General features: G+C 47.9%; 1 protein-coding gene across 2 annotated transcripts in view; it reads right to left on the bottom strand.

Moving 5' to 3' along the window:
- ANK3 (ankyrin 3) overlaps positions 1–12,850 on the bottom strand; it is a 305,045-nt gene that overhangs the window by 202,677 nt on the left and 89,518 nt on the right. For both annotated transcript variants that reach the window (XM_065407161.1, XM_065407162.1), the window contains exon 5: positions 12,455–12,553. In XM_065407161.1, the coding sequence (XP_065263233.1) occupies positions 12,455–12,553 (99 nt within the window). The remainder of the gene's footprint in view (positions 1–12,454; positions 12,554–12,850) is intronic.

The raw sequence follows: 12,850 nt of genomic DNA, 5'->3' as shown, positions 1-12,850 counted from the left end.
TTTTGCTACATTTTGATGGAAAAAAATCTCTTTCATTCCCCCCACTGAAAAATTTAGGGGAGAGGAAGTGGGGGGAGAGAGAGCGAGAAAGAGAGAGAATGTGTAAACAAGTGTAAAAAAGTATGTAAAAAAGTGAGAAAAAGTGGTGATGGTAGTGGAAACACTTTCTCCTGCTTTTTTTCCCCACTTTAAAAAAAGTTAGTGTTATTTTGTGTTAAATGAGAAAAAGTGTTAACTTTTTAGAAACAAAAGTAACATTCTTAACACTAATGCTTAAAAGTGAAATTCTTACTTTTTCTCATTTTTTTCACCAAAAAACCACATAAGCCCCCACCCCCTTTTACAATAGAAAAAGGGAGACGAGTAAAAAAATGAGAGAAAACAGGCATTTCCCTACAATTCTGAAATAAAAAAATGGAAAATACCCAAAACCGTTTTACACTAAAATTTCTTATTTAATTGTTTTACATTAAATAATTCAAAAAAAATGCCTTTGTCAAAACCCAATTTTTTGATGACAAAACCTTTTATTGAAAAAATACACTGGAATAAACGTGGCAATTTCTGGGATCGCATTTCACTGTCTGACAATGCATATTAGCAGAATCTGTGATTGTGGACAGCCCAATGAATTAAAAAAACCCCAAGAAGTTCCCTTAATCTCTACATACAAATTTAACCAAACTAAACATTTCTGTGATTGAAGACACTATGCTAACGACGGGGATTTTTTTTAAAATGCTTTCCATCAATCACTTCTTGGATCAGAAAGTACAAGGACCACAATGTCAAAAGGAAGGCAATTTAGGGTATTTCTGACTTGAGCAATACCAGGAAATACCAGGAGTCTTGAAAAATTTCCAGCTCATTTGCAAAACATAAGAGTTTTGGATATGTTCTAGATAAGGTTTTGAGATCACCCATTAAAATCTGGAGAGCTAGCCAAGGTAGAAAAATGGCCCCTCCCACTAATGTAATGCTCTCTGAATAGCGAGCATATGTGTAATATCCATGGGCAGGCAAGTTAGCTACTTCAGTTCTGGCCCTTCTCAAAGAGAACATTGGTTAAAAAATATAGACAGGATTCATCTTCAGAAGATGGGGCAGCAAGCACACAGAATATAACATTTGAGATGTACTAAGTGTCAATGGCAATGGCATGAGGGCAATGGGGCTGGGGAGTACAGAAAGTTATATCACTCCACATTTTTAAACCTCTTGGTAAGGAGGGATGTAGTCAGTACAAAACAGAGAGCCCTATTCATTTTTTTATTTTATTTTTTTATTTTTTTTGAGGCAGGAGAAAATGGTTCAGATTGAAGGGAAAGGAATGAGAAAAGGAAAAGGGGTAAGTGAAGATGAAAAAAAAAAGGTGAGAGGGACCCAGACGGGCCATGGTGAAATCTCATCATTTTTCTGTATGTGATGTCAACACCAATCTATTTACATACATACCTACCTAGATTTCTAGCCTATCACCATGGTAACTAGAACCTCGATGTGATGGCTCATAACTTTTCTTTCTTGTACAGTAAATATTACCATTTTGAACTTGAGCTACTGTATGAACACATCCATGGGATCTCCCAAGGTATCCTAATAGCACATTATGAGGTTTAATGCATATAGCAAATTTTCTAAGCAAATTGTGCAGCTAGAGGTTTATCTGAGAACCCCTTTAGATTCATTTCTGTGTAAGTCGCATACTAAATATTTTCAGTCAAGTGATGGTATATTTAGTTGGGCTCCCTAACTCTACAGTGAGAAATTCAGGTACAGAAAAGCAACCTTTGTCTTTACATTATATTTTTCACCCCAGTATCTGTATTGTTTGTATTCCTGTGTCTTTTTCCTGTAAGTACAGTGCCCCTGAAAAATAGAGAAGCCCCATGTGATCAGAGGCAATGTGGAATACGATGTCAAATGTCTTGATGAGAGCATTGTTTTCTAAGAGTGACATATGTCAAAATGAGGAGTACCTAATGTTTTCAATAGTCAGCCACGTGAGTAGCCAATTGATTCACCTGCAAAAAAAAGCAGGTTCTCTAGCAACATAAACTCCTCTGATCAGGCCTTCCCTGCAGTTTATGGTTCCTTCGATTTCTAGTGGCTTCTAAGTGCTAATTAAAAAAAAGGTCACTAAGAATATATTTTCTCCTTTCTGCACACAGGGGGATAGAAGGGGGGGTGGGGTGGCACAATTTGAGCAGCTTCCTATAACCTCAGTTTCTGAAGATCTACAAAGGAATGGCCCATCTGTTCTGTATATAAGAAAGTTACTTACCTTATAGCAACTGGAGGTTCTTTGAGATGTGTGGCCCCTATCAGTATTCCACTATGGGTACACATGCACTCCATGTGCCCAGAGCTGGAGAATTTTGAAAGCAGTCTCCGTTGGTCTGCACATGCACCGTGGCTTACCTCATGCCTCTGACCAGAGATATAGGGCAGGGTGGACCAACTGCCTCTCCAGTTCCTTCTCCACTGCAAGTCAGAGAAGATCTGAAGCAGAGGAGGAGGAGGGTGGGTAGTAGAATACAAATAGGGACTAAGCATTTGGAAGAACCTCCAGTTACTATAAGATTAGTAAGTTTCTCATCTTCAAGTGCTGGTCCCTATGTGTATTCCACTGTCAGTGACTGGCAAGCAGTACTCAAATAGCAGGAAAGTGTGAGGTCATAGATTGCAGAGATCGACTAAGGGCTGCTGTTCCAAAAGATGAATCAGCAGAGGGGTCCTGTACCAAGGCACAGTGTCTAGCAAACGTGTGGCCCGACCTCCCTGTAGCTGCCTTACGAATATCCAGTAGAGGCACCAGAGATGTTGCTTGCACTACTGTGGAATGAGTTCTCCCCACATAAGGAGGGGGAAGATTAGACAGCTGATAGAGCAAAATACAGACTGAGACCCATTTCAAGATTCTTTGAGCGGATATAGCCTGACCCCTTCCACAATTGTGAAAAATATTCTAGGGGATTTCCTGATTGTTTTCGTTCTCTGCAGATAAAAGGCTAAGGCCCACTGAACATCGAGGGAATGAGCCTCCTTTCTTCTGAGGATGCACGAGGTTGTGATGAACACAGATAAGTGGATAGACTGATTCAGAGACTGCTTTGGGGGTGAATTTAGAATCTAAACATAATGAAACCTTGTCCTTATGGAATATCAGGAGGATTCACCATCAATGCCCCAAGCTCACCAACCCTCTTTGCTGAGGTGATGGTTACCAGGAATGTGACCTTCACGGATAGGAGAGACATGGAGCAAGAAGCGAATGGTTCAAAAAGAGGCTTAGTGAGTACTGAGAGAACAAGGTTCAAGTCCCATTGAGGAGTAGGATTTTCTTTAATAGGTGGAAAGGTTGTGATTAGGTCTTTGCAGAATCTGCTAGTCAGAGGGTGTGTGAAGATCAAGTAGTCCTGTGAAGGCAGATGCTAAGCACTGATTAACTGCTCAGTGGAGGTCGTTGATGCGCCCAGATAAGATAAATGTTTACACTTAGCTAGGTAACATTTCCTAGTGGAATCCTTCCTACCTTAAAAAGGGTGCTTCACAACATGATTGCTCTAAGGACAATGCCCATCCAAAAACCAGGCTTTGAGATGAAACAGTCATGGGTTGGGATGCCTGATCTTGTCATTCATCAGAGTCAGGAGATTGAGAAACACAGGAATAACTGCCCAAGACAACATGTGAAGTCGGCTTGGGAACCAAAACTGTCTGGGCCAGTTGGGGGCAATGGGAGTAACTTATGCCCTGTCCTGTGGTATCTTGCACAATACTCGAGATAGCCGTGATAGTGGAGGGAAGGCATAGTTCAGAAGAGCTGACCACAGAAGGAATAGAGTTTTGCACTGTGGTAGTGACCCAGGGATCCTCTGGAACAGTGTATGTTGTACTTCCCATTAGTTTGGGAGGCAAACAGCTGCTTGATGGGGGTCCCTCAAAAAGCAAACTTTTTTTTTTTTTTTTTTTTTTAACCTCAGAGTCATGAAGCTCCCACTCATGATCAACTGTAAAGCATCTGCTGAGAGAGTCCTCTAGCATATTCTGGTTTCCTGGGAGGTAGACTGCCAACCGGGTAATCTGATAGCCCATGCACCAGGTTCCATAGACTGACTGCCTCCACACATGGGGGTGGATCTCACTCCTCCTGTTTGTTGATGCAAAAGATGGTTGTAATGTTGTCTGATGTTACGAGGACATGGTGACCTTGAATGAATGGGAGAAAGGTTTTCCAAGTCCTTTGAACTGCTCATAACTCTAGAACATTAATGTGTATCCTGGGCTCTCAAGATGCTCAGGTGCCTTGTGCTGTATGGTTGTCCATGTGAGCTCCCCCAACACAACAGGGATGCATCAGTAATGATCATCCTGTCTGGTGCAGAGGCGGAGGAAAGGAAAGTCGATGCAAACCTGACAGGGATTCTTCCTCCATGATACAACTCTGGTGGGACTGTCACTATGGTGTTCATGGACTGTCAGTTTGGCTAGTGCACAGTTTGAAGCCATGCTTGTAGGAAACAAAGATGGAATCTTGTAAAAAGCATGATGTAAGTGAATGAGGCCATATGGCCTGGGAGAGAGGTCTTGACAATCACTCTGGGGTTTGTTATGATAAGTTCATAGCCTGAAACCTCTCTCTCAGCAAGTAAGCCCTTGTCATAATGGAATTTAAGGCTGCCCCAATGAAGTGCAAAGTCTGTGTAGGGGTGAGAATGGATTTTTTGGTGTTTACACTGACCCCCAGAGAACATGAGTTGTAGCATTATCCAAGCTGACGCCTGAGCATCTTGGTGCAACCTGATGACAGGAAGCCAATCCTCGAGGTAGGGGAAGATGAAACCACAGCCTCTGATATAGGCTGCTATGACAGAGAACACCTTGGTAAAGACCCTGGGGGCGACAGCAATGCCGAAAGGGAGTACTCTGTCCTGAAAGTGGTCAGAGCCAACAATGAATCTTAGAAAGCATCAGTGAGTGAGATAAATATCCATATGAAAGTAGACATCCTTCATGTTGAGAGCTGTAAAGCACATCTTTTTCCAGGGATGGAATTATAGATGCCAATGTGACCATACGAATCTTGAGTTTGCAAATAAAGATTTTGAGATAGCAGAGGTTCAGAATGACTCTCCAACCACCTTTCTTTTTGGGGATTAGGAAATGTGTTGAGTAAAACCCTTCCCTTGATACTGAACAGGAACCTGAAGTATTGCTCTCCAGTGTAAGAGAGATTGCATTTCTTATTTGACAATGATCTCATGAGAGTGGCTGTGTAGAGGGAGTGGGTAAAGGGGTTTTGGAGGGGATACGGATGCAAACTCTATCATATAGCCAGAATGGATGACACTGAGCACTCATTTGTCTGTTCTTATTGCACTCCAGATGTAGATAAAGAGTGACAGATGATCCCCAAAGGGTGCATGGGAGTCATGAGCTGTTGCATTCACTGGTTTGCTGCTTTCAAGCTCCCATCAAAAATAATGTTCAGCTGAGCTCTGGTATTGGCATGAGGAACTCGCTGCAGAAGGTGTGGGAAAGTGGGCCTTTTGAGCTCTCTGCCTCTTATACAGTGGCTCATAAGGTCTCTGGTGGAAGAACTTTTGAGCAATCAGTCTATGTTTGCATTATTGTCGGGGGAATTTTCTCTTTGGGGCAGATATATATATTCCCAGTGAGTGGAGGGTGGCCCTGGAGTCCTTTAAAGTGTGTAAGGACTCATCTATCTTCTGATTAAACAGATTTGTCTCATCAAAGGGAAGGGCCTCCCTGGGAAACCCTGAAGCATGGAGCCATGACTCCCAGCAAATCACCACTGCAGTAGCCATTGCCCTGGAAGATGTATCAGCCGCATCTACTGCTGTTTGGAAAGCAGTCCTGGCAACAATGAGAGCCTGGAAATGAGCTCTGTCCTGCTGTGGGAGAGATGGTCAATAAAGTCCACAAATTTAGAATAGCTCAGGGACTTGTACTTAGCCAGTGGTGCTTGGTAATTGGCTATCCTGAACTGGAAGCTGGGAAAAGAAAAGATGTTCCTTCCCAACAAGTCGAGATGCTTGCCATCTTTATTAACCAAGGTAGATTGCTGTGTTGCTGCCTAGATCTCTTTGCGGCAGCTTAGACCACCATTCTGCCCTCTTGGTTGGAACATAATGCTGTTTCTCTGTCCTTTTAAGGGTAGGAGCACAGGTAGCTAGGGTATGCCAGACCATCCCAGTGGGTTCCAGGACGGCTTTGTTAACCGGGAGCTCAATTCTACTGGATCCGGAGTACTGAAGGATGTTCAGGAGCTTGTGTTTAGGTTCGTAAACCTCATCAAGAAGAATCTGAAGCTTCCCTGCAATTCTGCGAAGAAGTTCCTGGAATTGCTTATAGTCATCAAGGGGGGGATGGAGACCTGGGAGTCACTGCCTCATCTGGTGATGAAGACAGCAATCCCGTCAGATCTGGTCAAACCCCCAGATCCGATGTATACTCCTTGTCCTCCTCCTCCTCAGTAGGATCTGGGAACTGTGCCAGTTGTCACCTCAAAGGGGACAAAGGGGGAGACTCCCTAGCAAACCATACTAACTCTATGGGATAGTACTGGTCCCATGGGCCCCAGCATGGACAATAGTACAGATAATAAGATGGATTGAACTGGGATTGCAGTGGTCCCCACGGTATGGAGTGCTAACAGTTCCAAGGTGGATGAGGTGAAGGTTGGTCCCAAGTTGGCTCAGGTCTTCTGACCAGGAAGGTGTGTCTTGGAGGAGGAGGGCATAATGGTTCACTGGGCGGTTCAGAATCTCCCGAAGAGGAGAAAGCTGATTCTGGTTCCAACGGCAGTACCGACAATGGCACTGGAGGGAAATCATAGCCCAAAGATGGAATGGGAAACAAATTCCTTCCAAAGGCCAGCTCCCCTGATGGAGTCAGAACCTTTCTCAAAAGGAAGGGACCTGAAGGAATGGGAGACTCTGGGTCTGGGAGAGTGAAGATGTCCTCAGGAGGAGCATAGGTCCTGGCTCTTCCTGGAGTGAGAGGGGTCCAGTGTGCCCGAACCACCAGAGCCGCAGTAGAGACAGTCTGAGTCACAGCCATTGAAGACAAAGATAGAACTGTGGGTAACTGATGCTCTTGGTGACAGGTTGTCGTTGGTGCCAGGGTTTGTGCTTGGGAGGTACTGGAACCACCAGTTCCCCCAGATCACGAACCAGAGTCAATGGAGCAGTAGACTTCTGAGCTTTCTTATTATGCCTCTGAGACTTAGGATGTATTAAGTTCTCTTGGGCTGAGCTAGTGCCTGGTTTAGGCGTGGCTGGAAAAGACTTCTTCAAAGTGCATTTGGAGGAAGACAGCTTCATGTTTATGAGAATGCTCCCTGCTCTCCCAACAAGACCCCACCAAGGAATCTGTGGGGGCTAGGCTCCTTCACTCCTGATTCAGACCTTGTGGCAGGATGCACACTCCTTGCTGAGTCAGATTGGTGTACAGGGCAGAGGCAGGTGCCCCTGCCTGGGTCTGATTGAGGCCTCATGGCCTTTTCCATCAGGTACTTCCTAAGGTAAAGTTCCCACCCTTCCCAGGTACAACTGGAGAACAAACAGCAGATGCTGCACCTTGCTGCAATGTGGGCTTCCTTGAGGTAGTACAAACAGCGTTGGTGGTCATCACTGACCAAGAAAGATTGCAGGCAGGAAGCAAAATTTTGAAGCCTGGAATCCTGGGCATAGTTCATTACCCAAACTGGGTACAGTGGGTGGGGGTGCTCTCCAGGTTGGGGAGACTAACTATGTAACAGTAAAACTAACAGATAAAAACTTTTAAAAAATCTAGAATATAAAAACTGTTTACAGATATCTAAATATATTTGCCACAGATAAACAAGCTGAACCTTCAGACACTGGAGGTTCCAGCCCAGACCATGCAGCAGTGATAAGGAACTGAAGAGGTGGTCAGTCCGCTCCACCCTTTATCTCCTCGGTTAGAGGCACAAGGAGAGCCAAGGCACATTGAGAACCAACAGACACTGCTTTCAAATTCTCTGGCTCTGGGCACATGGAGCGCATGCGTACCCTCAGTGGAATACACATAGGGACCAGCACTTGAAGAAAAAGTGATTAGTGTAATACTGACAAGTAAACTATGATTGAGATTACTACCATGGACAAGAATGCATTTCCACCACGTGACATCTGAAGATGTGACCCATAATCTGCAATTACAAGTAACTATCTGTATGTCATCTGTTCTGGAAGTAGGAGCTACCCTTTAACATTAACAACAAAAGTGAAAGCAAACAGTTGTCTCTTTGTCAGTTTTTTTAAGATAAAACCAAAACAGTTTAAAGGTTTTATTTCTGATTAACATTTGTTATGTGGTGATAATTTGGTACCAAAGAATGTAACAATATAAGTGACAAAAGAAAATAGACATATTAAAACCTTAATAAAAACAAAGATGTACATACACAAGTGCTAAGGCTACAGTAATCACTTGTGTAATTCCATTAACTTCTCCTGGGGTGAAATTAGATCATACTATATAATAAATTTCCCCCCAAATCTATTTGAAACTATACTCACATGGTAAGGTCAAGAAAGCAAACAGATACATAACAGCTAGAAAGGAATATATATGTATAATTTTATAGACATATTTTCAAAATGCTGATTTAGCATTTTGTGGAAACGCATCAGTTTCATTGAACATCTAATGAAACTCTACCTGCAGTCCTGCCAGCTCGCCTCCTGAGCTGCTGGGGAGCTCAAGTTTCTAGGTAGAGGCCAGTCAAGACAATTTGTCGCCCTAGGCAAACTTCAGTGTGCAGCCCCCTTTATCCCCATACAACAGTGGTTATACACTGCTGGGGCACCAGATTTTTTGGGGGGAAGGGAGGCGCTGCAAGCCTTCTGATGGCCAAATTTCAGTGAGTGGCACTGCAACTTGGCACACAGGATCCATCCGCAAAACCAGAGCCTGAAAACCCCGGGGGATCTCAGAACTTTGACACTTTCCACGAAATAGAAATTGCAACTTTTAATCAGCTCTGTTTACAGCAGGCCTGCACAACACGCGGCCCGCGGGCAAGCGGTGGGGGGCGGTTTCCGGGTTCACCCCCTGCCCGGGGGGCCCGACCTCACAGCCCCGCGCGCCGCGCTCTGACTGCCCTGACAGTCAGAAGCGCGGCTGCCGGGTTCGCCCCCTGCCGGGGGGGGGGGGGGGGGGGGTGACCTCAGCCCCGCGCGCCGCGCTCTGACTGCGCTGACAGTCAGAAGCGCGGGGCAGGGGGCGAACCCGGCAGCCGCGCTTCTGACTGTCAAGGCAGTCAGAGCGTGGCGCGCGGGGCTGAGGTCGCCCCCCCCCCCCCCGCGCCGGCAGGGGGCGAACCCGGCAGCCGCGCTTCTGACTGTCAGGGCAGTCAGAGCGCGGCGCGCGGCGCTGAGGTCGTCCCCCCCCCCCCGCCGGCAGGGGGCGAACCCGGCAGCCGCGCTTCTGACTGTCAGGGCAGTCAGAGCGCGGCGCGCGGGGCTGTGAGGTCGGCCCCCCCGGGCAGGGGGTGAACTCGGAAACTGCCCCCCACCGCGGGCTGTGAGGTCGGCCCCCCCCCCCCCGCACACGCGTCGCCATCTCCCGCGCCTCCTGCCTGGCGTCCAGCGTCACTTCCGGGGCTGCTGAGGCGGGAAGCGCTGGCTGGGCACGAGGCAGACCTGGTAAGTCCGAGCGAGGGGGGAGGCATCCGGCCTGGGCTCTAGCCGCAGCTCACGGGGGCTGGGGTTAGGGGGATGTCCGGGTCAGGGGGATGTCCAGCTCAGAGGGGCTGGGCTCAGAGCTAGGGGTCAGGGCTGCGGGGGGATGGGGTCGGGGGGGGTGTCTGGCTCAGAGGGGCTGTGCTCGGAGCTGGGGGTCAGGGCTGCTGGGGGATGGGGTCGGGGGGTGCTTAGCTCAGAGGGGCTGGGCTCGGAGCTAGGGGTCAGGGCCGGGGGGGGGGCTGGGTTCAGGGGGTGTCCGGCTCAGAGGGGCTGTGCTCGGAGCTGGGGGTCAGGGCTGCTGGGGGATGGGGTCGGGGGGTGCTTAGCTCAGAGGGGCTGGGCTCGGAGCTAGGGGTCAGGGCTGGGGGGGGCTGGGGTCAGGGGGTGTCCGGCTCAGAGGGGCTGTGCTCGGAGCTGGGGGTCAGGGCTGCTGGGGGATGGGGTCGGGGGCTGCTCAGCTCACAGGGGCTGTGCTCGGAGCTGGGGGTCAGGGCTGGGGGGGGATGCCCAGCTCAGAGAGCCTTACCATGCTGCTAACCCCCGCCTCCCCCGTCTCCCAGAGCCTCAGCGCGCCGCGTCCAGGAGCGGCCCTGGACAGCGCTGCAGCGGCCTGGCTCCAGCGGGACGTGAGCTCCCGCTGCTCGGCTGCAGCTCGCAGCCCCGCCCTCTTACCACACGGCTCTGAGCGGGAGGAGCTCAGGCCTCTCTGGAGCAGCGCCGCTGCAGCGCTGTCCAGGGCTGCTCCTGGACGCGGCGCTAGGATGACCAGACGTCCCGATTTTATCGGGACTGTCCTGATATTTGCTTGTTTGTCCCGCGTCCTGAACGATGTTCGGTCGGGACACTGGACAAACAAACAATTTTGCCCTCTGCTCCGGCGCACAGGCGGAGCCCGGAGGGGCTCTCACCCCCCCCCCCCCGCCCCACTCCGCCTCCTCCTTCCCCCATTGGATCTCTCCCCAAATCCCTGCCCCCAGCCCCGCCCCGCCCCCTCACTGCCCCATTGGATCCCGAGCCGGGCCTGGGGAGGAGATGCCCCTGTGCAGCAGCCTGGGCACACGGGCCATGGCCGGCCGGGGCCGGGAGCGCTGCAGTGCAGCGCGGCGGCTGCTCCAGCCCTGCAGCCCACGGGGCAGCACGGTGCGTCCGGGGGCAGCGCGGAGCGGGCAGGGCCCGGGTGGGCGGCGCGGCCCGGGGGTGTGGGCCACCCATCAGAGACATGCGGCGGAGAGGGGCTGCCGGGGCGAGACTTGTCCCAGGCGGGGCGGCCGGCGTACAGGGGCGAGGAGCCGGTCAGGGTCCCCCAAACCGATAAACTTCCCCGCCGCTGCCGGGGAGCCCCGCACCTCTCCCGCTCGGCTGCGCTCCAGCGGGCCGGGGGGCCAGAGGCTCCGCGGGGAAGGCAGCTAATGCCCCCGGACCCTCCAACGGCTGGATGAGCTAATTCCCGAGAAGACCAGCAGGAGGCGCCGCCGGGGTGAGTCCTGCTTGCTTACACGGGGGCTGGGCGGCGCTGGGGGGGGGGAGATGGGGTTCGGCGGGGCTGGGTGGCGCGGGGGGGGGGGGGGGGCGTTTCAGTACGGCCGGGGGGTTTCGGCCCTCGGCTATTTTCTTTGGAGTAATATGGCCCTCGCCGCTTTACGAGTTGTGCAGGCCTGGTTTACAGTATGTAAAAGCTTTAACGTCAATGTTTGGGGGGTTTAGTAATCTTATACAAATTTCTGTAAAAAGGAAGTTTGCTGAAATGGGATTTTAGTTATAAACTAATTGCTATTGAGTTTTGAAACAATTTCAATCCATTAGCAATTAATTTTGTTTTCTGTAGTGCTGATTTCAGAAGAAACAAAGTGAAAAGTTTTACTTAAATACAGCATAGACATTAATACACATTTCTAATACATGCTGGTACAATAAACTAGTTTTACATGGAAGACATTTAACTGTTTTTTACAGTCTTCTAAAACCTAGATAGTTTTTCTTTTAAACAATTTCCTTTATAAAATTAAAATTTAACAGCAGCAGAATGTATTATGAAATTATAGAGAGACCAAACATTCAAATTGGCACTCAACTAAATTTGAGACATTTGAAAAAAAAATGGTTTGTAAAGGAGATTTCAGTGACTTGTATTTAAAGTATATGAATATTTCTGGTGCTGCTACGACTATGAATATTTTACACTTACACAGCATCTTTCCTTTCAGGTACTCATAATGAGGTTAGTATTATCTCCCTTTTAAGGACAGAAAAAAGGACACCGAACGGTTAGGAACTTGCTCATGGTTAAGCAAATCAGGTGGAGAACTCTTGTTGCCTGATCACCAACCCTCTGCTCTAATCATTTATCCACTACCTATGATTACAATGATCACTCTATTAAAAATGCTTTATTCAATGTCATTAGTATAATGTGATTATATTTATTGTTAAAGACTAAGGCCCAGATTTTTAAAGATAGTTAGGTTTTGCTGCTGCACCCAGCATTGCAACACCTAAATATATTTAAACATCTGGGCCTTAACTACTATGAATGATTAAAAACAATGAAAAAGTCAATAGCTCAAAATTCATTAATAAGATTCCTAGATGGAGCATTTTATTAGTTTGTAATTCTCTCTGTGAAGGACTGATGCAAAACTCCATCTGTAAAAGCTGGTGATAAAATCCTCTGAAGTACATTAAACTTTGTTTATATGAAGCAAAACTTGATCTTTTACCTCAGTAGCAAGGCTCTGACTTGCACCATTGTCAAGAAGAAACTTAACAACTTCCAGGTGATTTTCTTGGGCTGCCATATACAATGGTGTGAAACCATTCTGAAATAGAAAAACATATTGTATAAGTATTGTTCTAAAACAATATATTCTATTACATACAATTCATAACCCATGCCCTCCACAAATATGCCTTGAACACCAAAGATCTGCTGCGCTCAGGTCGATGGGTAAGAATAGTTCTGCTCCTGCCCAAATAGAAGTTAATGGCAAAACCTCCATTGACTTCAGTGGGAGTAGGCGAAGGTCTCAGATGCTACAATACTGAGGACAGGGGGCATGATGTAAGCTTTCAACTGGATAGGTCCATCTAAGGGAACTCCTTACAGCCAGCTGGGA

Source organism: Emys orbicularis, chromosome 7 (assembly GCF_028017835.1).
Source record: "Emys orbicularis isolate rEmyOrb1 chromosome 7, rEmyOrb1.hap1, whole genome shotgun sequence".
Lineage (NCBI taxonomy): Eukaryota > Metazoa > Chordata > Testudines > Emydidae > Emys > Emys orbicularis.
Note: the sequence above shows the minus strand (reverse complement) of the source record. Positions and strands in the feature narration are given on the sequence as shown.